The 25,975-nt window shown below is 42.3% G+C and overlaps 3 protein-coding genes across 6 annotated transcripts in view; 2 read left to right on the top strand and 1 right to left on the bottom strand.

The window, feature by feature from the left end:
• The first annotated feature begins 505 nt into the window (after positions 1 to 505).
• On the top strand, positions 506 to 5,856 carry fbxw12 (F-box and WD repeat domain containing 12). 3 transcript variants are annotated; one of them, XM_088994373.1, is made up of 10 exons: positions 506 to 730; positions 813 to 850; positions 925 to 1,091; positions 1,188 to 1,312; positions 1,917 to 2,123; positions 2,212 to 2,376; positions 2,484 to 2,694; positions 2,941 to 3,122; positions 4,891 to 5,021; positions 5,114 to 5,856. In XM_088994373.1, exons 1-10 carry the CDS (start codon positions 527 to 529, stop codon positions 5,211 to 5,213), a joined length of 1,530 nt encoding a protein of 509 aa, XP_088850499.1. In that variant the 5' UTR covers positions 506 to 526; the 3' UTR covers positions 5,214 to 5,856. The 3 variants fall into 3 exon arrangements, with proteins under 3 accessions (XP_088850499.1, XP_088850506.1, XP_088850489.1); XM_088994380.1 differs by having other exon boundaries at positions 3,067 to 3,122; positions 4,891 to 5,856; XM_088994363.1 differs by having other exon boundaries at positions 4,891 to 5,856.
• Positions 5,857 to 5,878: 22 nt separating this feature from the next.
• On the bottom strand, positions 5,879 to 12,731 carry LOC148902982 (protein tyrosine phosphatase domain-containing protein 1-like). 2 transcript variants are annotated; one of them, XM_088994349.1, is made up of 11 exons: positions 11,578 to 12,731; positions 11,363 to 11,472; positions 11,117 to 11,218; positions 10,682 to 10,847; positions 10,519 to 10,599; positions 9,089 to 9,207; positions 8,886 to 9,023; positions 7,787 to 8,799; positions 6,314 to 6,496; positions 6,109 to 6,219; positions 5,879 to 6,029 (listed from the first exon to the last, which is right to left on the bottom strand). In XM_088994349.1, the coding sequence occupies exons 3-11, from the start codon at positions 11,160 to 11,162 to the stop codon at positions 5,895 to 5,897; spliced, it is 1,992 nt and encodes a 663-aa protein (XP_088850475.1). In that variant the 5' UTR covers positions 11,163 to 11,218; positions 11,363 to 11,472; positions 11,578 to 12,731; the 3' UTR covers positions 5,879 to 5,894. The 2 variants fall into 2 exon arrangements, with proteins under 2 accessions (XP_088850475.1, XP_088850483.1); XM_088994357.1 differs by having other exon boundaries at positions 11,117 to 11,204.
• A 2,522-nt stretch (positions 12,732 to 15,253) lies between these two features.
• LOC148902981 (protein bicaudal D homolog 2-like) overlaps positions 15,254 to 25,975 on the top strand; it is a 37,979-nt gene continuing 27,257 nt past the window's right edge. Inside the window, exon 1 of the mRNA XM_088994335.1 lies at positions 15,254 to 15,796. Coding sequence (XP_088850461.1) covers positions 15,557 to 15,796 — 240 coding nt within the window. The 5' untranslated portion in view covers positions 15,254 to 15,556. The remainder of the gene's footprint in view (positions 15,797 to 25,975) is intronic.

Genomic DNA, 25,975 nt, shown 5'->3' with positions numbered 1-25,975 from the left:
CGGTCTCCTGCCTGGCAGTTCAAGGCTCAGCATCCTTCTCCCGTATAGTCATTCTCTCTCCTCTGGACATGTCCAAACCATCTCAGTTTGGCCTCTCTGACTTTCTCTTCAAAGCCTCTAATATGAGTTGTCCCTTTAATGTACTCATTCCTGATCCTATCCAACCTGGTCACTCCCAAAGAAAACCTCAACATCTTCAGCTCTGCTACCTCCAGCTCTGCTTCCTGTCTTTTCTTCAGTGACACTGTCTCCAGTCCAAACATCATGGCTGGTCGCACCACTGTTTTATACACTTATGGGATAAGTAAACATAACATACATTAAAAAAAAACTATTGATTTCCAACACCATGCCCTGGATGACTTGTAAGGAAAATGTCACAATATCTAATCTGTAGACTTAAACTAAAATTGGATATGTTTCATTTGGTTTATCGTTTATTCGCAAGTGTATTTACAGTTTCGCCACGTTATGTCTCCTTTGACATGTAGACAACTGAGGCATTCTTGGGGGCTGATTTCCCTTTATGATGGCGACACCTGGTGGCAGAATGGTAATCATACTGGCTGGGTGTGATCGTAATGATTTCTTCCTGCTTTCGCTTCACAATCACAGAAGGAGAAAGAACGACGTCACTATGGATCCCCAAAACTTCGTTGGCGATTGTCTTATTTATGTGTTTACATTTTTAACAGAGGAAGATTTAATCCGGGCCTCTAGCGTGTGTATGGTAAGGAAACGCCATTATACAACATGCGGAAGTAACTTTGACAAGCGAAACAACACTCAAAATTAGGTTGCCTGTTTTCCAGAGTTGGCATAATGCTGCCGAGACCCCGTGGTTATGGAGGCGAGTGTTTTACGTGGAAATACTTTCCTTGTCACCAGAAAATGTCAATTGGTCGTTTGTTTTATTCTCACTAGGAGGATGTGCTTGCAACGATGGGGCTTTTGTAGTCAGGCGGTGTTGGGGAGCCCTCACGTCAATCACTCATGGAAGAAATATTTCCTGCGACGATCCCATTTGGAGACAAAGATGAAGGAAGGTCGAACTGGGGGTTACACTTGTAAGAGCCTCCGAGGTCACACAGGTCGGTGAAAAATATAAAGCCGGGTTAAATCGCATGTGTCAAAAGTACTCGAAGTACTCTTTGGAAGTACAGATGCTGAAAACAGTATTCCATTAGGGCGAATTGTGGGCCTGGTCTATCTGCAGGGGAGCTCACCTTTGGGTCCTGATCTCTGGGACACCCCAACCACAATCTGCAGTGCTTCTACTGATGGTACAGTCCGGGCATGGAACATCCAAAATGTTAGTGGATGATGTACAGAATTTCAACACATGCATTTCACTACGTAATAGTTCCAAAGATAGGTTTTATATACCCTGAGGCAAAATTAACACACGGTACAGTATACATCATATTGCTGTATTCTCTTTTAACAACAATTAAACTTGTATATTAGATCTCAATTGGAATGTCCTTCGGTGTAGTTTCAGGAGGCTGTCTCTAACTCAAGGGCTCCTCATGAGTCTGTTTCCTTTTTTTGTAATGTGTAATCGGTCTTTAACAATTGATACATTGGTGCCCAGGCCAAGTTCTTGTGGACAATGTAGTAAGCCAGGTGGTTGGCTGTATAATATAGGTTGTTGTCAGTTTATGATGGAATCCTGCTCCTCCAACACCTTCACGAATTTGCAAGTCACAACATTCTGCTGACTGTCATTGCAAGTACAAATGCTCATAATCTCACCAGGTGCGTATAGCAGTGCAGACAAATCTCATCCAAGTTTTGCTGATTAAAATCTTGAAACTGAAATTTGCCATCTTCCCAACAAAGCAATGTGACTAACCAACCCCCTAACAGACTTCTTGAGTCTGAATGTTTTAACTAATGAGTAAATTTAATCTCAGGGTCAACTCGTGTGGTGCACTGCCAAGCAGAATCCTTTATCTCGCATCGTAATTGATGAGCAGCATGACTTTGTGATCACAGTGGACTCTGCCGGCCTGATTCAAGTCTGGCAAGGTCAGACTGGCCAGGAGGTGGCGTCCTATTCTGTTGCATCCGCACATTGTACATTGCTACACTATAATAAGGGCAATGATTGGTTTCTATCCGTAAGTATCCTTCTGTTTTTGTATGTTTAGAATGACCCCTGTGATTGTAATTTACAGTCTGAGTTTTGTCCCTCATATTTTTGTCAAGGTTGGAACGAGTTCTGGGTCAGTGTGTACACTAGCTGGAACATCATTGACTCAGAAATCCAGAATAATGGTGTGTGACAGCTTTCAAGTCAACATACTCTTGGTTTCACCTGACAAGAAATGGATCACAGCTGGCTCCAAGGAGAACGTAGATTCAAGTCTAAAGGTATGTATTTGTTTTTCTGGACAGCGACAGAATGGTGTTTGACAAATTGCTATTCAGAAATATAAAACTGAATACTTTTTTTTTTTTAATGTCTGGGTCATCGGTAGGTGATTTTTGCTGATAGCTTGACCTCCCCAGGTGAGGACGATGACCCACTGTGCCACTTAGTGCCGGTCACTGGGTGCCAGGTCGCCGTCTTCATCCCCACGCAGTCTGCCACGCTGGCCATGGTCCACTGCAACGAGCGCACTAACAACAAAGTACTCACTGTCTTCGATGTCAGCATGAAAAAGTCAAAGTACACCTCCCAGATCCAAGGTGAAGAAGGACGCACCGTGTAAAACAAGTAGGAAAGTTGCTTGAGAGGTCACATTTGTTGTGTCATACAAAAAGACAAGGGGCATCTTCCTGGTTAGCAGTTATCCCGTAAAATTATTTTAAACGGGAATACTCGAGTAACTGGTGATGTCCGCCTTGTGTTTAAGACTATTGACGACTGACAGCAGGATTCCGAGTGAATGGAAACAAGATTGTCCAGCTCTTAAAAAATGCTTTCTTTTTAAGTCCAACAGGTCTCTTCCTTTCCTTTGTCACTGATGAGCACGTCCCCCAACATTCTTCTGGAGGCAAAGGACAGCAACTCCATTGTGATAGCAGCTGATTGTCATCTTTGCTTGTATTCTCTGAAAGGCGCTTTGCTCGCAAGCTTCAAGGAGCACACCATGCCAATTACTTCTTTATGGGTGGTAAGATTTTTTTTCAAGCCTACTCATTTAAAGGACAACCGACGTCTCCGGACAAGTTTGTCCATAATTTGTAAAATGGCTTCACATGACTTCTACTGGGCGTATTTTAAGAAGATTCCACCGCATATAGCTATATTTTACGTTTTAAGACTCGCTCTGAACATTCAGGAAGTCTTGTTTTTGAGTTGGTGACGAGTCCGTACGTGACGTCAGAAAAGGACCGCCTCCTCACCGTAAAAAAAGAGGCACTGTAGCGTCTTTCCATCACGTCAATGTACAGTTTTTATATCGATATCTGTACGATGTTTTATTTTTTTGCACGCACGGAGAAAATTACAAAACCGGATATATCGTCTTACGACCCAATATCGAGCTTTACTGTATTTTGCCAACATGAGCCGCCAACAGAGGGAGGCAAACTCCATGGAAAGAATGTATCAGGGCTGTGGAAACGAGCTGATTCATTCCTCACCGGTGCTGGTCGCCATTTTTCTGCCTCTTTTTGAGACACCCCCCCCCCCCCCCCCCCCGCCCGTTTGCCTCAAAATGGCCCAAATAAATTCTTGAATCATATTCATAACTGGATGTGTAACAAGAAAGCATATTCTCCGAATCTGAAGCCATTGTTTTGATTCTCCAGCAATGCAAGACGTCTTGGCGTGACGTCACGAAAGGGGGGCGGGACTTTCTGAAAATGCCCAATTCGCAGCTCAATTTTTTTGCAGATTTTGGACACTTTAAGGCATTTTTATTGGTGTTTTGCATTTGACTAAAAATATCATACTGCATGTTTTGGGTATTTTAGATGCTATAAAAAGTTTTTCTGGTGTCAGTTAAAAAACCAAAAAGTGATTTCGGTTGTCCTTTAAGGGGAAGTCAAGTCAAACTTTTTTTTACATTTTCTGTGCAGCCCCACCAAGCTGAACATGTCACTGATTAATTCACATTTGTGGAATATTAATGAATCAGCACAATCCACGCATTTTTGTCCATATCAGGAGGAGGCCAGTTTCCCACTTGCTTACAACAAATCATGGCTCACCTGTTAATTAGGTTTGAGCATCAGACACGTTTGCAAGTTGACCCCATCTGGCACTGTGATGTTGTTTTCAGTTGACGGCAAACCATTTGGGACAGATCTGCCTTACAATTTGTGAAGGGTACCTTTGATAAGCCCCATAACAAATGAGTCACCATATGGGGGCTTTTAAGCTTTTAATCGAACGACTGTACTCACTGCCCAATTTTGATTACTCTATTTTCCAGTATATAGGGTGCACATAAAGGCCTTCATTTTCTTCAAAAGATGACCCTGCGCCTTATATGTGAAGTAATATTGAACCACAATCTAGCAACTACTGTCAGCAGCCACCGACTCCATTTCCCCCCGCAAAACAAATAACCCCAAGCCTCTACAGTAGCGCCTTGTAATGCCTTTTATTTGGAAAACTTGTATATATTTAGATATTATTTTTGAGTAATGTTTTTCATTTATAGAAGGGTGCGGCTTATACTTCGGTGCGCCTTATATATGGAAGAAAAATAGAAAATACAGCATTCATTGGGGGTGCCCCTCATAGTCCGGTGCACCGTATACACCAGAAAATATGGTACTTTTAATGAATATCTAATCTCAAACTTAATATCTACACTCAAACTAACTTCAAACTGAAGGACATATCAAAACATTTGAATGAAACAATGATATTTTGAGGGATTTATTTATATTCATTATATAATGGTCACTTGTGACTGTGACATTTCACAGGACAGCTTCCGTGTGGTCACAGCATCTAGGGACCTTTCCTTGCATGTGCTGACCTGGAAACGTGACAGAGATGGTGGGTTGACCTTGGAGGGTCGATATCATCTACTGGGAGGTTCTCATACTATGTCAAGGTGTGTTCTGACGTTTAGAAATGTGTGCAGCATTGAAGGAGAGCCTGAATGTGGATTGGCCCTAACGTCATGTCTGTTTCCTGTGCTTTTAGAGGGTTCAACCTAGTCGCTTGTGACTACGCCAGCATCGTTGGTTCAGTTGAAGGGAGGAATGGCAATGATGTTTTAAAAGCTTACAAGTTCACTTCCTGAACCCACATAACAGTGAAGACGTGATTTCTGCACATCCGATGAAAGAGGAACATTTTCTCATCATTCACTGTCATTCATTCATGATTTGATTGTCTTTTTTTTTAAACAAAGGGATTACAATGTTACTCTAAAGGCATTTCGTCTGTGGAAGCGCTCAGTCGTACAGGAGTGGTCCATTGATGAAAAGGTTTCTTCAGCCGTCATCTGTACTTCTTTGAAGGTGTCGGACGTTTCGCTTCATATCCAAGATGCTTCTTCAGCAAACGAAAGTTCTTCAGTGAACTAAAGTGTCACTTCAGTTCGCACTTCTTCTTCTTCAGCGAACTAAAGTGTCACTTTAGTTCGCCGAAGAAGCATCTTGGATAAGAAGCGAAACATCCGACACCTTCAAAGAAGTACAGATGACGACTGAAGAAACCTTTTCATCTAAAGGCATTAATAGACTCTAATGTGCATGATAACAAGCCCGTTTTCGGAAATTGATTGGCTAATTCTGGGGCTTAATGAGACCAGTCTTAAGGCAAAACATTGCATTAAAAAAAACAGTTCTTCATTGCGTTACCTCAGTGTGGGGGGTGAAGAAATGCTAGGGCAGTACATGTCATATCACATCATAATGACAGAATAAATATTTTAACATTAAGGCACAAAGTGTCCCCTCCACGGTTCCATATGTAGCATCTAATTCAACGTTAAAGGAGACTTTGTAGGCTCTTCTGCTTTGGCGGCAACACATCTCATATCCTCAAGGACACGGCGTAGGACTCTAGTCATGGACTCATACACTTGGCTTCCATTGTTGGAACTGCTCCCAATCTTTAGAAAGGTGAACATCATACGGCATTGTTGACAAAGTATTTGGACTGTAATTGTGCAATGGACTCATCACGCTTACCCATGTAAAAGCCTTGATAGTACGATTCAGAAATGCATCTTCAACTTCCTCAGGTAGTGTCAGTAAGTGAGCCAGACAGTCCAGTATGCACATTAATGTTTCTTTGGGTGCCTATAGAGACATTGAGCAAAGATGAAGATAACAGCAACACCACTAAATGTATGGATTATTTTTCCCCAATTGTGGTTTAATAGTAAGGCTTTACCTGGCCAAGTGTGTTGAGGACAGTTTGCGCATCAGTGTTTTCAAGGTCGAGGGCCATGGCATCCGGCAGGCAGATGACTGGCTCCTTAAGCTGCTCCAGCCATGCCCACATCAGACCAGTGAGGATGAAGGGATCCCGTTCCATGCATAGCCTTTCCCATGCGCCCCCTTGATTTAGCTCTGCCTGCGTGCACACATTCAGCACTTGCACTTGTCAACTAATCTTCGGTCTGTCAGGAGAGGCAAACCAAAAAGTCATCTTGATTTTTCAATATGTGTCCAACACAAATTTACTTGATGTAAAACGTTGAATTAGCAATGTGATCGCTCACAGACACCTGGTACAACTGGCATTTCACCAGAGAGTGACGCATCGATATGAAACAACCATGCCATTGTTGTAAATACAGGGCGTCCTCTAAAAATTGATAGTATTTCAAAAATCAATTACAGTATCTTCATAACTATTTAGTTGAGTTCCTTGAAATTCAACAGTTTGGGTGTTGAACATCCTACGTGATTCACTACCTGAGTTCATTAACTCATTCACTGCCAGACAATGTGCAAAAATGTGTCCACTCCGGTACCAAGGTTTTTGTCATTTTCATTCAAATTCCAGGACCCACAGAATTTTGAGTTTTAGGACTATGTAAACATTCAATGCAGCGTAAGAAACCTTAGACCAGTGGTTCTTAACCTGGGTTCGATCGAACCCTAGGGGTTCGATGAGTCGGTCTCAGGGGTCCGGTGGATCCTCCCCTGCTGAGGTCCACCCCTCAGTCTAGACTGCAGTTAGTAGGCATTGGAAGAAGGATTCGGTGAATGAGTAAATGAAACTGGTGGGGTTCGATGCCTCCAACAAGATTAAGAACCACTGCCTTAGACCCTATACTTTCACAAAAAATAGTTCATTCCCAAATTATATGGGTCTGGAGTAACATGAAGTGCAAGTGGGGGCTGCTGTACATGAGACAAATGCTGCCCCCTCGAGGAAGGGAAATAATATTGCCAGAGGTCTGACCAGCGCTTTATAGGCACCCCCGCAAGAAAACCCCAAACACGAACAAATTCAGGAATGGCGCTCTATGTCATGTTTTCAATTGCCGAATAAATTTGGGATGGCGGGGAATGAGTTAATGTGAGTAAGAAGGAAATATAAATTCTTAATCTATTTCCACCCTGTGAAAAAAGTAGACAAAAAAAACAATAGAATTGTCAGCTGTGCAGTTACATAGTTTGAGTCATACTGCTTCCAGCATTTCGCAAGGAATACGATCTGACAGAACTGCCATCACTTGTATTGATCCGCAAATTAAATGTATTAACAATAAACAACTAAGATCTATAGTTAAACCAGCATTTAGGCCAACAACATCCTAACTGCCCCTTTCCCCCTAAAAAAAAAATCATTGGGCAATGATTATTTGGATTGGGTTGTCCCGTATCACTCACTGGATTGGCCCAAATCAATTACCTGCCACGTTAACACTCTCTTCCTGTGCTCTTCTGCCCCATCGAGAAAAAGGTCCACTGCTAGCGCCTGTGCCACCAACAGCCTCCTCGCTTCCAGTGATAACTCAGACTGCAGAGTGATGCATGGCACCTCTGACAGCTCCTCATCTCTCTGCTGAGAGTTCTTCTCGCTCTCTGCCAACTCTTCCCTCTGCTCAGCCTTCAATCTGGAGAGCATATTACCTTTTTGGAGTGAGTCACTGTGTCCAACAGATTCACTGCGTTGAATGGGCATCTGCCTGACTTTTTTCAACAAAATGGAACCGTCCCTTTCATGATTCTTGACTTGCCAGAGAGATCCCGTGGAGCTTTGGGAGATGTCAGACGTATTACTATTCCAACTCTTCCACTGCGTTACCGGTTGAGCGGGTTCAGATGGGGAAATTGGCCTGGCCATGTTGCCCTGTGAGAGGGAGCCCAAGGGTTGTGTAAGGAGGTTGAGCTGCGACCCCAGACGTCTGAGATCAGACTCACTGTAACTAAGACTCTTGCGATGGTAGAAGATGGGCGGTTCATGAAAATGTCTCGGTAAGGTGAGGGAACCTGGCAAGCGAGGCTCCTTTGCACAAAATTGAGGACCAAGCCTTTCAATGATGCTGAGGGTCATCTCAATGTCATGGATGTCTGGTGCCTCCAAAACATCCTCCTCGATCACTTGTCGATTCTCCGCGATATCCAACAGCAGCCGGGAAACAAGATGGACAATCTTTGGCAGGTACCTCAATTCTTTACGCTCGGGGCCATGCAGGATGTGTCTCTGGCGATTGAGGTACTGAGTCAAGGTGACAGGTTGGGATCGAGGCTCGGTGCAGGAAAACACACTCCTTAGAGGGATGAGGAACTGGACAAACTCGCGAACACAGCTCAGCTGACTGCGTGTCTGGATGGAACCAGGACGTTTAGCCCGAACATACAAGATCGCTTGATTGGCTGTCATCCTCGTGGCGTAGGCCAAAAAACAAGCCATTAACACACCTAAAAAAGGGAAGAAAACTATGTTGTGACACTGCGCCGTTCGGGAAACGTCAAACAGTTGAGTCTTATTCCAGATGTAGCTCTACCTGTTCTTCCAAGACCTGCGTGGCAGTGCACAGCTATCTTCCCCTCCTGCAGTGCAAAGGCCATAACTTTAACAATGTCCAGAACAGTAGTCAGGTTGGCCACTCCATAGTCACTCCACCCAAAGTTGTAGAAATAGACTGAAATCACATGCGATCAAACTCTAGTAGCATTATACACTCACCAAAATCAACGAAGCCCTTACTGTTATTTTCCATAAAGGCCTCTGGATTGTAGGAGAAACCACTCTCTGGCTCCAGAGGGTTTCCACAGCTTGCATGTTCACCAGGTATCTGGAGGTTGATCACCGTTTTAATGCCATTCCTTGAAATGAACACAAGTGGTGTGATCAAAAACTACTTGTTCAGAAAGGTTATAACTATAGGTTTACATATCGATGAAAAGGTTTCTTCAGCCATCATCTGTACTTCTTTGAAGGTGTCGGACGAAGTTTCTTGGATAAGAAGCGAAACGCTTCTTATTCAAGAAACTTCGTCAGCGAACTAAAGTCTTACTGGTAGCTTAGGCCCTATGTATATACAGTAAAGTCTCGTTATATCGATATTCTAGGGAGTCCGAAAAATATCGATATAACCGGGACTATCGATACATCCGACCCTGCGCGCATGTAATTTTCTCCGTGCGTGCATAAAAATAGTATCGATATAACCGGGACTATCGATATATCCGATATCGATATAACGAGACTTTACTGTATATCCCTACTGTCCAGACATGGCGGTGCCGGACTCTGCTATGATAGGTCCCTGCTCTCAGGTTGGGGGGAGCAGAGGACTGGTCCCTGCCACTCCACTGATTGTTCCTATTGTTCTCACTAACGACTGGCCTGAATGCCCCAATCGGCAGTACATATGCACCTAAAAGCTAGCAACCACTCATTTGACGACAATGAGGTTAAAATCTTAGCGAAAGACTAACTAACTAACTAACTAAATCCTTCATTAAACCGGTTTGGTGGGGTGAGGTTCAATTTGGATCGTTCGTACAACAGCCCACTTAGGCAAAATAGGATTAGGAATACTGATGAGGTGATTCCGGTGGAAGTGGTGCATTCAGGCCAGTCGTTAGTCAGACCATAGGAACAATCAGTGGAGTGCCAGGGAGCAGTTCTCTGCTCCCCCCAACCTGAGAGCATTGGCCCTATCATAGCAGAGTCCGGGTTATATATATATATATATATATATATATATATATATATATATATATATATATATATATATATATATATATATATATATATATATATATATAAAAATCCTCGTCTCACCCACCATGGGTGGTGTCTGTCCCCATTTCAGCTCGGGTCCTCTACCAGAGGCCAGGAAGCTTGAGGGTTCTGCGCAGGCACTGCGCTTTTCTGGACCGAGATATCCGATGTTGTTCCCGGATCTGTTGTAACCACTCGTCGAGTTTGGGGGTCACTGCCCCAAGTGCTCCGATATATATGTGGCTTAAACTACCAGTAAGACTTTAGTTTTCTGACGAAGTTTCTTGGATAAGAAGCGAAACGTCCGATACCTTCAAAGAAGTACAGATGACGGCTGAAGAAACCTTTTCTTCGATGGACCACTCCTGTACGACTGAGAGCTTACACAGTCGTATAGGTTCATATACCTTCTGAATTGCTCAATAATGTTATACTTCTCAATAACTTCAGTCGAGGGCCTGGACATTGCAAGAAGATGATCAGTCACCCTAAAAGAATAATAAATACCATGACACTTAAGAAAAAGGCCACTTTCCATGATATCGATTGAAATTGAATGTGGACCTGTACCATGATGAGTAAAGGCCTTTAATCGCCTGTTGGTCATCACGCCAGAAATGCGGGTTGTCATACTTGCAGCCTTGACCTCCACAGCCGATAGAACATTGCATATGTGCAGGAATGACATAGCGAATTGCCTCTCCAAATATAGTGTAATTTGCCCTGGGTGCTCTAACTACAAAGAGGAACAAAGTAACATTGAAAAAAAAACTACTGTCGAGGGGATGACATCAAAATTCCAGAAATAGAACAGAAGAGTTTAATCGTAATCACCGGAATGATTAAAATCAGGAGTGGCAAATGCTCATTCAGTGGTGTCTTACCTCTGTTGGCATTACAGGTCTGTTATCAGTACAAATAGCCCGTGGCAAATGATAATACACAATTACAATTTAGCCTTTAGGCAGGACACACACTGCGCCAGGAGCAATTATAATCACTTACTGAATTCCATCAGAGCACCTCTATGGGACCTTTCATGGAGCGCCATATGAATCTCGCCTTAGGTTGACCTCCACAGTCATGGTAGAGCCTGAAGACACAAATCTACCAGTTGGAGCCACAATGAAATGACAGAATCTTCAAATCCATCTTAATATGTTTTATGTGTGCTTAAATTATGTGTTCAATATAAATATGTTCAACACAAACCCATCAACAATTAAATAGGAATGGGAAAAAAACATTTACCTTTAAGTGACTCTCAGGTGGACACCATCTCAGAGCCCAATTGCCCCACAGCTGCCAAAATATGGGCCATCAACCTCCTCAGCTCTGACGTTACTGCGCTCTCTTTGGATCTGTGGAAAGTCAATCCTTTGGCCTCGCTTGATTTGATTTGCCTCAGATTATCTGTGTGCTGGGGGTGAGGCTGTCCCCCTATCGTGGTCCCTCAAAATCTTTACCTCATCACGATGGCAAGTCCAGTGCAGGAATAAAGGACGTTAAAAACAGCTTGGAAAAGTAAAAAAGATGTGGACTGTGTACACACGCAGGTTGCTCTCGTTCTTCCTCTTATTCTTAGTCTAGAGTGGGATGGTGTTGCGCTATTCCTGTCTCCTCTGGGATTAGACTGCTAATCTGATTATTGTACCAGAATAAAATAAAGCACCCACTACTCAACAAAAATCATAGTATGATCATATCAACTTTGCCTTCTGTTGAATGTATGCATCTGGTCTCATCTGTTTAATATATTCCTATGTGAAATTGCCAAGTAAGTAATTGATAAACAATTTGATGTAACCAGATTATGTATATTATGTTTGTATATTTGCTTATATTTGCTATATTATGCTTATATTAATGTTTAACAAATAACTGTACGTTTATAACATACCCAAAAGATAAAATCTGATAACTTTAACCTTTGTCTTAAAAATGTTGCTTAGGTTTAATTTAGACTAAGAGATTGGTTCATGAACCCCCAAAGCCAATTTGACCACAATCAATTAGTCACATTTGCCTCATTGGCCAAAGTTACATACTCCATATGAAGTAAATCAGTTTATTTTAGATTTAGCCAAAAAAGGAAATTGACCCCTTAAAATTGTGTACAGTATTATGTAAGATTAAATGTGTTGATGTTAAACATATCTTTACTCTGCATTAAATCCAAGAAAAAAGAAGTATGAAATATGTTTTAAATGTCTCATTAATTAGAAACCCTTTTTGGAATAATCCAGGAGATGGAGCTCAACGATCTATTTATCTATATACACAATTATGTATCAACCTATCCACCTACCTGTATCGCCACCTATTATTGACCTACCTATATCCTGTATTTACCTAGCTACCTACCGAGCCACAGTGCGCGCGGAATCGTTCGTCAACCTCACCGCCATATTGAATGTGGCACATACAAGCGGCAGGGATAAAGTCTAAATCCCATTTCTTGATTTGCAACCTCCTCGGTCTTCGATCGTGGGTCCTCGCTTATCATCTGTTTGCATGTTAGACTCTCCATCCAGACGTCCCATCGAGGAATCGACGAGAAAAACAAAGGAGCCCGCAGCGAAGAGATTCAAACGTTAGGAGAAATCAGACGTTGAAGTCCTCGTTATCGTCATCCCATAGAGACGTCGATTAAATATGACGTCATTGTTTTGCACAGCATACAGTACACGGTACAATTCCACTTTATACTTCATACAGACCTTTTATAGGTGAGCGCCCAAACCCCACAAATGTACTTATTGCCAAATAATTTTAAAATAAAGAAAAAAAGGCTTGCCGCTGGGAGACTGGATGCGCTCACAGCATGCTATGCGTCACTAAGAATGTGTGGAATGTATTAAATCGTAACGTTGTTCTTCTGCGTACAAAATTCAAAGCGATATTCCACAGTGCCTCGTGGGCGCCACAATATATTCAAGTGGTATTTTCAATTAAAAACACATTCAATAAAACGGGTTTACTAAAATGATCAAACTGAAAGAAATAAATGAAAAACAGACCTGAAAAAAGGAACAAACATAACAATTGAAATCGTCAAAATTAAAACTCCTCTGAATAAACGACACAATAAAGCATCAACAACAATACGAAAACAATTTAGCAAATGAGGTTTGTGAAAGAAAACAAACGAACTTTCCTCAAATATGTCTTGATCAAGAATGAGAAATTCGTAGGGCTCTTTGATTTCGGGAATTAGAACCGTACTTGATTGTTATTTGTAATAAGATTATGATGCCAATAAAATCAAATTAACAGCTAAATAACATTGTATTCTTTAATACACAATTTAGAATCCTTTATATGCATGTTACATGCTTGCCTTCTCTATAAACTATGAATTTGTAATATTATTGGCTAACAAAAAAAATATTGTTTGTAAACCTTACTCGGGCACGATATTATAGTTAAAAATAGAATGGTTTTTGACAGTCAAATTGTACAATAATGACATTTAAAGGATCGTCTATTGTGTTCGGTATACTGTATTAATTCCCCAAACATATCAGTGTATGAGTAATAGGGATTAACTTTATGCACTTTGCATTTATTTTCAGTAGTTTACGAGCAAAGTTCTTCTTTTCCTTTCGGCTTTTCCCTTCAGAGGTCGCCACAGCGAATCAATGTCCTCCATCTAACCTGGTTTTGTGCACCCTCTTCTCTCACACCAGCTACCTTCATGTCCTCTTTGACCACATCCATAAACCTCCTCTTCGGTCTTCCTCTCGGTCTCCTGCCTGGTAGTTCAAGGCTCAGCATCATTCTTCTGATATAGTCACTCCCTCTCCCCTGGACATTTCCAAACCATCTCAGTCTAGCCTCTCTGACTTTCTCTCCAAAGCCTCTAATATTGGATTGGATTTGATTAGCCTTTATTAGTATCACAGTGGAGAAATAGGAGTTGTCCCACTACTGTATTCTATTGCCAGTTATACTGTACTGTACTATTCCGGATCGTATCCAACATGGTCACTCCCAAAGAAAACTTCAACCTTTTCAGCTCTGCTACCTCCAGCTCTGCTTCCTGTCTTTTCTTCAGTGGCACTGTCTCCAGTCCAAACATCATGGCTTGTCTCACCACTGTTTTATATACTTTTCCTTTCATCCGAGCTGAAACCCTTCTATCACACATCACACCTGACATTTTTCTCCAGCCGTTCCAGCCCGCCTGGACACGCTTCTTCACCTCTTTTCCACACTCTCCATTGCTCTGGACAGTTGACCCCAAGTATTCACAATCCTCCACCTTCTTTATCTCTTCTCCCAAGTTTACGAGCAGAGTTGCCACATTAAATATGGCGAAGACACTGACGCCTGCTCAAGATATCCCTCGAGTCATCTCCATTGGGAAAAATATGTGTTTTAACAACTTAAAAGGACACCTGGCTTCATGAATACAAGCAATCACACTTCAACGGCATTCACATTCACGCAAAACGACACCACTCAGTCACAGCTCATCGTTGTTCTTGTTGATTTACTTCAGTGACTGATGAGAGAACAGTTGTTTAATTGTATCTGTTGTATTTACGTGAGATTATCAAATATCGTAGCAACGGACCAACCCTCCTAAGGCAACGCCTTGAGCGCGTCTTCAATGTTTCATTCTTGGTTTCAAGTTATTTCCAATAGATGGCAGCAAGCAGCCATGTCATAGTAAAAACCGTCTTCGTGCCTGTTGCTGTCCAACAACCGGCGCTGACACACATTTCCGGGTTCCACATAGGCAGACACTTAAAGCATCTTGGGAAATGAGTTTTTTCATCGTATCACCCGCCTTATTTTTGCTCAGGATAAAACTACTTTTCCCTCAATGCATCGTATAAATTTTAACAGCTGCCCCAACCGGCCGCTCTCAGCTGTTTCTTGAAGTTGCAACGACTAGTTTGAACGTCCCGGAACCTGATTGGCTTTGATTTCAAAAGAAAATCTCAGTTTATTCAAATTGTGTGACACTTCACGCATTGTCACCCAATACACGTTACATGTGTTTAAATATATAGCAATTGCGCAATAAGTAAAATAAGTGCGTTACTACGCTATGGCGTGATTATGAAGGTTGACTATATTTTATGCTGAAAGTAATAACAGAATTTGTCTCTCGGTTCCCCTGTCGTCAATGAGTCCACGCCCACTCATGCGGTAGGGCTGGGACGAGTCGATGGAGGGGCGAGGAAAACCTGGGGGCAAAACGACGAAGCTTTCCTGAGGGGTTACAGCGGCGGTCGTTAGTGGTTCTTGACCGGAGTCGTCTACATGACCAAATACGCCATAATAGCACCGAAAGACGCAAACGCAGCAACCATGCAATTCAAATACAGACGAATTTGAGCACCACATCGTTCTTCAAGGTTACCTAGCCTGAACGCGCACCGCATCCTTCTTGTCTGAGACCAGTCTGTTGACCTGTTTTCATCCGTCACGACGATGTCCGTGGAAGATCTGGGCTACCCGGACTCTTTGCTATTACTCCAGGCGGGTCCGGAATGGATGAGGGCCGAGATCCAGCGCCTGTCACGGGAACTGGGGGAAACCACCAACGAGAAGATCCAGGCGGCTGAGTACGGGCTGGTGGTACTGGAGGAGAAACAGCAGCTCAAACAACAGTACGACGAACTCGAGATTGAGTACGAGGGTGTGAGGCAGGAGCTCGACTTGCTGAAAGAGGTAAAATGCATAAGAGAACATGTGCATTGTAGTATTTAATAATTACTAATTAGTGCAACAAGTATTTAATAGATCTGAAATGATAATCACTGAATTCGGTGATGTCAGCTGCGGTGCTTTTTATATGTAATTTGTCATTATGTTTATTAGATTGTTATTTGAAATGGCTTCCATCATAAAATCTGTCGCTTGTGCTCCAAGGTAAAGATGAGAATGGGCTGCTTTTTGCTCAGAGTATCACTGTTGCACTTCATCCTTTTTCTTAATTCATGCTTCTCCTTTAAGGTGTCGGCCTTGGCTTCACAAGACATACTACTGTATGTGTATTTTGTTTTCGATTTTCGTTATGTGCTTGTCTTATCAGAAAGTTGGCTGAGAAATGAGATTTTGCCATTCCAACCTGTGGTTCAAAAATCAGCAGATCAAATTTCTTCAATATCCAAATTTTCACGATCATCATCAAAATGACCACATTTTCATTGCCCTCATAGCCGGAGGAATTCCGCTTACAATGAATTGTATTGTATTGTACAAGAATGACCAGTTTCCGTTGCAAGGGGTGGCGCAGGTTTGAATTTTGAAACCTTCCCGCGCAATAGTGTAGGGTGAGCCACAGAGGGAGGAAAGCAGTGTTGTTGCAATGCTTAGGGAATGGGAAGAATGTGTAGCTGGAGTTGAATTCGACAGTCACATAAAATTATTTCAAGAGTGGCTCGAGCAGCCTTCTCCCGCACCGTGTTCGTCTGCTCTCGAGCTGCACTTTATTGTTAAGTTGTTGGACAGGGGAAAATTTGTCCTTCTTTCATTCCTTTCATGTTCCTTTCATAACTTTGCTGCTGTGAAATGTAAATTTCTCCACTGCGAGACTAATAAAGGTAAATCCAATCCAAATGCTACTAATACATTCTGTCATGGAGGGGAAAAAGAACAAATTTCTGCCCTGACAGGATAGTTTGTGGTTTCTCATATCCCGCTTTCAAAAACTGCTTTCAAGTATAAAGTCAGGAATTGGCTCCCGGTCAAAGCAGGGTTTTTTATGTTGGTTTGATATTGCTAACGTTTCCATACATTACTGGAGCCATTTCGCTTTATCTCATCAGCCTTACCCAACAACAGTCTGAAGGAAGGACGAATTTGAAGTTATCTGAAATGAAATGCAAACACATTCCTCTCCTGTCTCTCTTGACTTCTTCTCAACTTCCCCTTGAAGAACCAGTGAAAGTAATAAGAATACATTGGAACATGATTAGCCCGTAGTCTGAAAAATATGCAAAATTGTTTTCATTACTTATACAGCACAGCACACAACCATCTTCCGAGTAATTGTCAAGTCAGATACTCAGGTCCACACTTCTTCTTTTCCTTTCGGCTTTTCCCTTCAAGGGGTCGCCACAGCAAATCAGTGTCCTCCATCTTCAGAGGTTTGATCCGCATGTTTGTTTTGGCCAAGCTTTTACGTCGGATGCCCTTCCTGACACAACCCTCTGTATTTATCCGGGCTTGGGACCGGCACAAGAAGACTTATGTCCCTTTGTGGCTACAGAACAAGCAACTCGCTCAGTAAAAGGCTCCCAAACAGAAAATGGTCATCGGCACAGCAACATTCAAAAAAGCAAAAACTAAGTGACGTGCAGTCAGGGGAGGCAGGTGAGGCAGAGCCTCACCTGTCATCATGGAAACCTGTCATGGAAATATCAAATGAAAAAATAAATTAAACAGTTATTTGTATTTAGTGATTTGTACTTTAAAGTTCTTGTCCATTCAACTTCACCGTTTTTGGATCTTTTTCAAAATCGCTGAATTTTCACATTTACCGTTCAAATACTAAGTAGAGACGAGTGGTGAGGCAGCAGCCGGCTGAGCCTCAACATGGATTGCGCAATCACTATCCTAACTGTGCTGGTTTGCTCTGCAGTGAGACCGCATTGCTGTCCTTCTGCATATCGCTATTAAAGTGTTCAAACACGTTTATTATATGAACTAAATTTCTACAGTTTAGCTGGTGTATATAATGTACAGTCACTGTACATTATAAACACTGTACTACAGTGTTTATTTTGTTTTATTTTTATCAAAACTCTGTGCGTAGGTGAGGCACACAGTTCTCCTGCCTCATGACAGGGGGCGCTTGTGATTCCAGAGATGCTTGCGACTCCACGGCTGCAGAATAATAGAATTAGGGACAGCAAGCTACAGTAAACAGTTCGCAAGTAAAGTGCAACCCTCCAGTCATTTTTTCGTGTTGCTCGGCCTCATTTTCAGAATGGAGGATTACATATATAAATTGAAAGAATTTTCTAAACTGGACTTTCAATCGAAGCAGGAGATAATAATTAAAGGAAGACCAACACCGGAGCTAAAAGGTTTGCTTCAGACAACGGGACAGAATACTCGCTCTTTTCAGACGGACTGGTACACACGAAAAGGCTCGCTGTGTGGATGTCCAGCAAGAAACCGCCTTTTCTGCTTTTCCTGCCTTCTGTTTTCAACTTATGACAATGTCTGGACTCAAATGGGATATTGCGACCTAAAAAATTTACAACGGAGCCTCATCAAACATGAGCGGTCGACCGCGCACATCCAAAGTCAAATCGCGCTAAAAAACATTCGGGATGTCCAGGATCGACTTGGCTTTGGATGAAAAGACTCAACATCAGCATCCACAATGCTAAGGTAAAGGAGAACCGGGATATTTTAAAAGATCTCATCAATACTGGCATTTCCTCGAAATGATGAAAGTAAAGGCTCTGCTAATCGCGGCAACTATGTTGAACTATTACATGCTTTCGCTGAGAAAGATGACAGGCTAGCGAGACATTTGGAGACATCCACTGTATTTTCTGGCCTTTCAAACAGAATACAGAACGATTTAATTGAAGCAGTTGGTGGTGTCATTAGAAATGACATTAAAAAGGAGATCGGTGCAGCCCCATTTGTTGCTGTAGAAGTACAGTAAAGTCTCGTTATATCGATATCGGATATATCGATAGTCCTGGTTATATCGATACTATTTCTGTGCACGCACGGAGAAAATTACATGCAAACAGGGTCGGATATATCGATAGTCCCGGTTATATCGATATTTTTTCGGACTCCCTTGAATATCGATATAACGAGACTTTACTGTAGATGAGACCACAGATACAAACCAAGCTCAGATTCCGGTCCTATTACAGTATGCAGCGACATCTGAAGCAGGCTGTGAGGTGAAGGAAGCGTTTTTGGGCTTTGACGATGTGAGTGAGGACAGACGCGCTCCTGCCATTGCTGAGTACGTCCTCGGAGTGTTGGAGAAATATGACTGTGCTGATAAGCTTGTAGCTCAGACATATGATGGAGCCGCTGTAATGGCCTCAGAACTTAATGGTGTGCAAGCTAAAATTAAAGAAAAAGTGCCCGAAGCCATGTTTACGCACTGTGACGCACACAAACTGAACTTGATGCTCTTGCATTCAGCGAGGTGCATGCCCGAATGTCGCACGTTTTTTAAAACAGCTGAGGGACTAGCGACATTTTTCAGCAAGTCCACAAAGCGCACTCACTTGCTGGATGATATAGTAAAGCGCCATTTACCCAGAGCAGTACCTACAAGATGGAACTCTAACTCCAGGCTTCTGCAGACAATAAGAATGCACCAAAATGATCTGCGCACATTATTTCGGGTAATTACGGAAAATCCCGACAGCTGGGATAATGACACGCTGATGATGGCAGCAGGATACGATCAGTGGCTGTCAAAAGCAGCAACATGCTTGCTCCTTATGGCATATGAGGACATTTTCAACGAAATTGATGCACTTTATGAGCGCTACAAAACAAAGTGATGGACATTGAATATTGGCTTGCACACATCCGCGACACTGTTGCAGCTCTCGAGCGTATGAAACTGAAGTTCGACAGTTTCCGTGACCAATTTGAGCAGAAATGCAGCGCACTGGGCCTGACAGAGAGTGGAGACAGACATTCGATTAGATGTAAACGAGTGTTCTGTAACATTGTGAAGAACATAAGCTGTCAAATGAAGGCCAGGTTTGATCATTTTGGTGTGCTGGCTTTTCTTGGTTTGGTGGACTGTGCAAAATTTGGGGAAATGTTGAAACATTTTGATGACGCGAAACTGCAAAGCCTGTCAAAATATGCCAGGTTCTTTGACTTTATGAAGCCAAAGGTAGATCTCGTTGGACTGTATAGCTCACAACCAGTGAGGGATGGATGTAAATCTCCTGGACAGCTTCTCAGCTTTTTGCCCCAGAAGGATCTGATAGAAACTGTTCCTGAGGCGACAAAGTTGCTCCAGCTCGTGCTCACTGTTCCAGCTACTACAGCATCAGTGGAGCGGTCATTCGCAGCACTGAAAAGACTGAAAACATACAGTCGGAACAGGACTGATCAAGGACGACTTTCTTCACTGACAGTGATCTTCATTGAGACAGAGAGACTTTTAAAACTGAAGAAAGATAAGGAAGGCTTCTACAAAGAAGTTATCGATGCCTTTCTTCAGAAGGAGCGGCGCATGGACTTCATTTACAAGTAAAGGTAACACGATAATAACATTGTTTTACATTATTTCTTTCTATGCTACAGTTTGTATATATAAAGAATGCTGACATGACATTTTAAACAAAACACGTTAACTGTTGCCAATCAAATGGTGAATAAGCTACTCTGTAGAGTTCTTATGTTTGTAAATCTGACTATGATGACGTCAGTGCCTCACCAGCCATGAACTTCACCGCACGTCACTGCAAAAACTATACTCACCAATTGATGACAATGCTCTGATCTTACTGTGAAATCATTGCGCAAAAGCCCAGAGAAGGTTCTGAAGCATATGCCATACTGCTACATAACGTTGCGACAATGTCGTAAAACGGTGATGACGACGCTCGCGAATTGACAAACACGGGGCACAATAAGGATGGTGGTTAAATCAAGTCGTCTGCTCTCGTTCCTCCAGATATAAGTGGTTCGGGGGTGGTCGTCACAAGTTTGTCTCCACCAAAGATAAACTTCACTTTAAAGTTTCGTAGGAGGGCAGTCAGATTAAAATAAACAAAGTCGTACTGGTAGACGGTCAACTGGCAACAAAACACTGCTGCTGTTTATTTACACTGGTGGCAGTGATGGCCATGATCTCTGAATAACCCTTGTTGTGTCTAGGTCTTTGGCAGCCCGGAATACAATGTCCAGAGGACTCAACGTGTGATAAATACAACTACAATGTTTTTCCTACTGAATTCTCATGTGTATGGAGTGACATTCATATCCCAACATTTGCCACTGTCCATGAGCATGTTCTTGCATTATTATCCTCAGTGGAATGGGCTACTAATATTTCCACCCACACATATATTACACTTTCTCGGCAATGTGATGGGTGAGATTTGTGCCGTGGTGTTGCTTAGTAACAGCACATTTATATACCCGAATGTTCGCGGCCAAGCTGGTTCCAGAGTAGATGCTCTTGTTTGAAGGTATTGATTGGTGTATGCTAAGAGATCCTCTCCTATGGATTGGTGGGCTTAATCCTCTGATTTCATCATCACAATGGTGACTTGGTTGTTGCTCAATACTTATTATTAATTGGTCTTATTATGAAGAAATATAATTGTATTTAAATTATCACTCAGGTGCATTGTCAGCCATCTGGCACCATTTCAGCCAGCTGGGTTGCCCATTCTCTCATTGGGTTTCAACCACTTTATTCGCCCTCCCATTATTTGCAACTCTCGTGGGACACAGTGCCATCCATTATGTCTATTTCCTCTTGTGTGGACATCTCTCAGGCAAAATAATGAGGTAAAACTAAACAAAACCTAACATGCTGACTGTCATTTTCTCGCAGCATCTGCTGCTGCAGTATGGTGGAGTTGGCTAAATACACACTACTTCCACTAATGCAAAGAAAATATGCACCGCATTGAACCGGTAAGTAAAAAGGTGGAAAGAAGGCCAACGTTACTATCAATTTGCAGAGTGGTGAGACAAACTGCAGGTCTGGGTCTGATAATGAAGTTGAGTGTGGATTACTGTTGCAGTCAGGCGAAGACACTCATGACGCTATACTGCATTAACTACACTGTGTCGGTAGGTTCAAGGCTTATGTTCCCTCAGCTCTTGTTGATATTCTTATCCTAAGCCAGTCACAGATGTCGTCACGTGCCACACCATCAACCGTTAATGCACGAGAGAGGGAAGCTATCGTTCCTGTTGCACTTTGTTTTTTAATATGTAATTTGGACCTTTGTCAACTTCTGAAATCCTGAATTTGTTTGGATGCAAACAGAGATTCGGGTTCACACCACCCACCGTGTAAATGTGGTAACAGCTGTGCATTGTGAAATTTAAATAGGCAGTCACAGCCCTAGATATTGTTGGGCTCTTTAAAATTGTGTATGTGTAGTCAGCCCTGTGACCCTTTGTGAGTTTCGTGAGTTTCGTGAGAATCGGAGCCTGTTGGGTTTAACTGGTCTTTGGTGTTAACTAGCGTTTGGTGTTAGAAGGGACCAGATTCAGACCGTATCCAACAGGAGAGCATTCAGTTCAGCACCCTGTTGTGCACATATTTCAAAAGAATTGGTGATCCCGCATAGCCCTGTGTTTGAACAGTGATATCAGGTGTTGGTGTAAGGCCTCCTAGCCTTGATGAGGTATTCTGATCATTATTCTTCATTCATCTATTCTCCGCTGCAAGTCTGCAGTTGAGGGGTAATCTTTTCTGAATGCCCCTAAATAAAGACCCAAATCCCCTCCCCTCGGGGCATAAGAGGATGAATATCAACTATAATGCAGGGTTTAGAGAGGACTGGGTATCTGCCAAGCCCACCCGTTCATAGCAGCTTCCGGTCAGTGACAGTCAGGTGCCTTTATAAGAGATACAGTACATCTTAACCTTAGACAGGGACTCCAGTCTGAGGAGGTACGCTATTACCCGGCCCGGACATTGTTCAACTCCATCAGATGCCAGATCGAGAGCAACGTTTGCAAACGATAGTGTGCCCAGGCTCACATTTCATATCAACCAAATCGTTCCACTTTCAACCAACCGGCAAGAACATGCAAACTCCAAACAGTGAGGCCGGACCGGGTCTTGAACTCAAGACCTCTGTACTGTGAAGCCGACGTGCTAACCTACTTGACAACCGGGCCGCTCTAAGACTTGTACAGAATATTAGATTTTTCACAGCATCGGTTGCAAGAATTAATTGTTCTCTTTATGCTCATCAAGTTTGTTTTAGGTTTGCTTTGTTTGAATGATGCTGTGCGATGACCATTTGGTGTTTACTAGCCTTTTCCCTCACATCTTCATCTTTATTATGTTCATAGAGGTGCTTGTTCTGTAGTCACAAGGGGACACAAGCCAGTGTCTTATTGTGCTGGTCCCAAGCCTGGATAAGTACAGAGGGTTGTGTCAGGAAGGGCATCCGACGTAAAAACTTGGCCAAAACAAACATGCGAATCAAACCTTTGAAGATTGAGGACACTGATGCGCTGTGGCGACCCCTTGAAGGGAAAAGCCGAAAGGAAAAGAAGCACAAGTTTGTTTTAGGTCACGTTAAGTCATATCTGACCAAAGATAGGAATGTGAGAGAGATAGGCAAAAACAATGGTCTTGTCTGATAAAACATCCTTACATAGAAATCTATTCTGCATGCTCCTCCTTTGTCATTTAATCTACATCCTGTTTATGTCAAATGTAACTTTTGTTTTCTTTAAAGATAACTGTATTGGGAAGCATGAGAATTATGGCTCACAATAGGCCTTAAAATAGATCAGAGGCAATGATCTCATGTTGCTTAGCAGTGAAGTCACCTCAGCCAGAAACATGCAGGAAACCATTACCAACACACATTTGGCTGAATTTTCACGTGGTAGCCGCTATAAGTAGAATTTAAGATGATTTTTTTGCTACCTTAACGTAAACCATCTAGCACAGCCATTTTTACAATTATACAGTTTATGTGTGGGTGCTCAGTTCATGGTGTATTACTTGAAGTCAACTGGGAGGGGCTCTAGCATGTTCATGACCCTTGTGAGGAGAAAACAAACTTGATAATGAATGGATAGTTTAACCATTCATTTTCATGGCTAGGATTATATTTTTGACTTTTTGTCAGTGTGACCTAGCATTGGTTCCCATCTCCCAAAATTAATTAAACCAAAGGGCATAAACTGAAAGGGTATACCTCTTTGAGCAATTTAAAACGATGACTCTTTTTTTTTATTGATGTTAGTACACAATCAGGGGCAAGAAGTGTCTGCAATCCGCCCACATACCATAACCACTCCCCAGTGATTCCCTATATCCCCTTCCCAGAGTCCTTTTTAGGCTTTTGGGTCTGATTATTGGAGTGTGTTGCTCTCAAAGCGGACAAAGCGTGTTCATGTACATGCCTGAGCGTGTGTGTGTTTTTAAGAGAATGACACACTTGGTTTTATGACAAAAATAACTGAAGTGGCTAGATGCCGAACTCTCAGGGCCTCCCAGAAATGGGGATTGTAGACAGAATAGGATAGTGCGTAATGGAAGGGGCACCCGCCAGTATAGGGTTGAATGCGGAGGACAAAATTGATGAATATTGTACATGTGCTAAATCAAGTAACTTTTAAAGCAAATCTCAGTTTGGAGAAGCACAGGACAAGCTTGGATAGTGTTATGGTTGACAGAGCAGGATCGAAGAGCACAAGCTGAGTGAGATGAACCCTTAGAACAAGCGTCTCTGCGGTCTTGACAGCCATCTCTTTCCTTTTCCTCAGTCAATGTGATTAGTGTAGCAACGTGCCATATGCCTGGGGCGAGGCTCTGGGGACATGGGTCTTCTAATCCAACACCATCAATTTGGTGAGATAAAGCCATTTTTGCATTGCATATTAAGACATCCTGAATGGTGTGGGACATTTGAGCGCTAAACATAAAGAGTCTGGAGAGAGATGATAAAAAACTTTGGTCCCTCCCTCAATTCACTGTTACTTACCTTTGTTGAAATGAAAAATAGTACCATCACATTCTGTATCACACGAACCGAAACTTACGGAGAAGCTCATTAAACTCCTAAGACCTCATTGGCATAATGATTGTTTATTGTGAAATATTTACACCACTGATAGTATTTTATTTTCTTTTTTACAAGAATGCGTTTGTGTTTTTGTTTTAGTCCAATTTTAGTCAATTAAAGTATGAATCATTATAGTCAATGTTTCTCTGAGAGATATATCAATGTACACCCCATGTACACCGGAATAACACCTGAAGGCGGAAGTAGTCGCCGAAACATGTCAGCTATTTGAACACCTACACTGTCTGTAAGTAAAGAATCTGCTTAATGTTAGCTATCCAGTAGACAGGATGAACTTAGTACAATAAACACCTGAATGTTATCAAAGCCAGCTTGTGTAAATATTCGCGATTTTGTTTTATGCTTGAATATATCATTTTCAGGCTGGCTTGTAATTATTTTCTTGGCTTGTTTTGGTACAGCCACTCTATATCATTCAATCGCTTCAGGCTTTCTTCCCTTCTTTACCAAGGGAACCACAGGTGATGCACAAACTGTAAGGATACACATTTTTTGAAGTCATAGCTCGGGGAAAGCAAATTTCTTTATGGGGAAGTATGAATCCCCCCCTCACACTTGGTTGTTGTCTGGTACACGCCCTGCTTCGTGATTATGATTTACTAGAATCTTGAAGCCCTAGCAGGCTTTTACCCCTCTCTTCTATAACAAAGGTGAGACTCTCAACCAGGGCTGAGCACCAGGTGCTGCTGTATCGTTTTGCCGGTGGCCACACTTTCAACATTCATAGTCCGAAATTTCTGCTCTCTGCAATAATTCATAGTGGTGCAGTGCTACGAAGCAGCTCATATGTCAACCTCCGTCCCCGTTTGGCTGCTTTCATGAGGTCTCTATGTGAAAATGCTCTCTCCTTATGCAGAAAAAAAACATGCAAGATCAAATTCAGACTTGATGATGAAACTGTAAGTCAATCAGAAGGAGAGGAATAATGTAACCAGTGGGCAGTTAGTTATTCTCTGCAGATGGCCACTGGAGACTCAAATCCAAAGCAATCATTACCTTCTATGTTACTCATTAGAGCAGCGTCATTGGTGTTGGCATTGCATCCGCTAATCAGTAACTGACTTTAAATTGAGTTAACTCCCGCCGGCAGACTAGCATGTGA

This window comes from Hippocampus bargibanti, linkage group LG01 (genome assembly GCF_051943395.1).
Source record: "Hippocampus bargibanti isolate YZ-2025 linkage group LG01, ASM5194339v1, whole genome shotgun sequence".
NCBI lineage: Eukaryota > Metazoa > Chordata > Actinopteri > Syngnathiformes > Syngnathidae > Hippocampus > Hippocampus bargibanti.
This window is presented reverse-complemented; position numbering and strand designations above follow the sequence as displayed.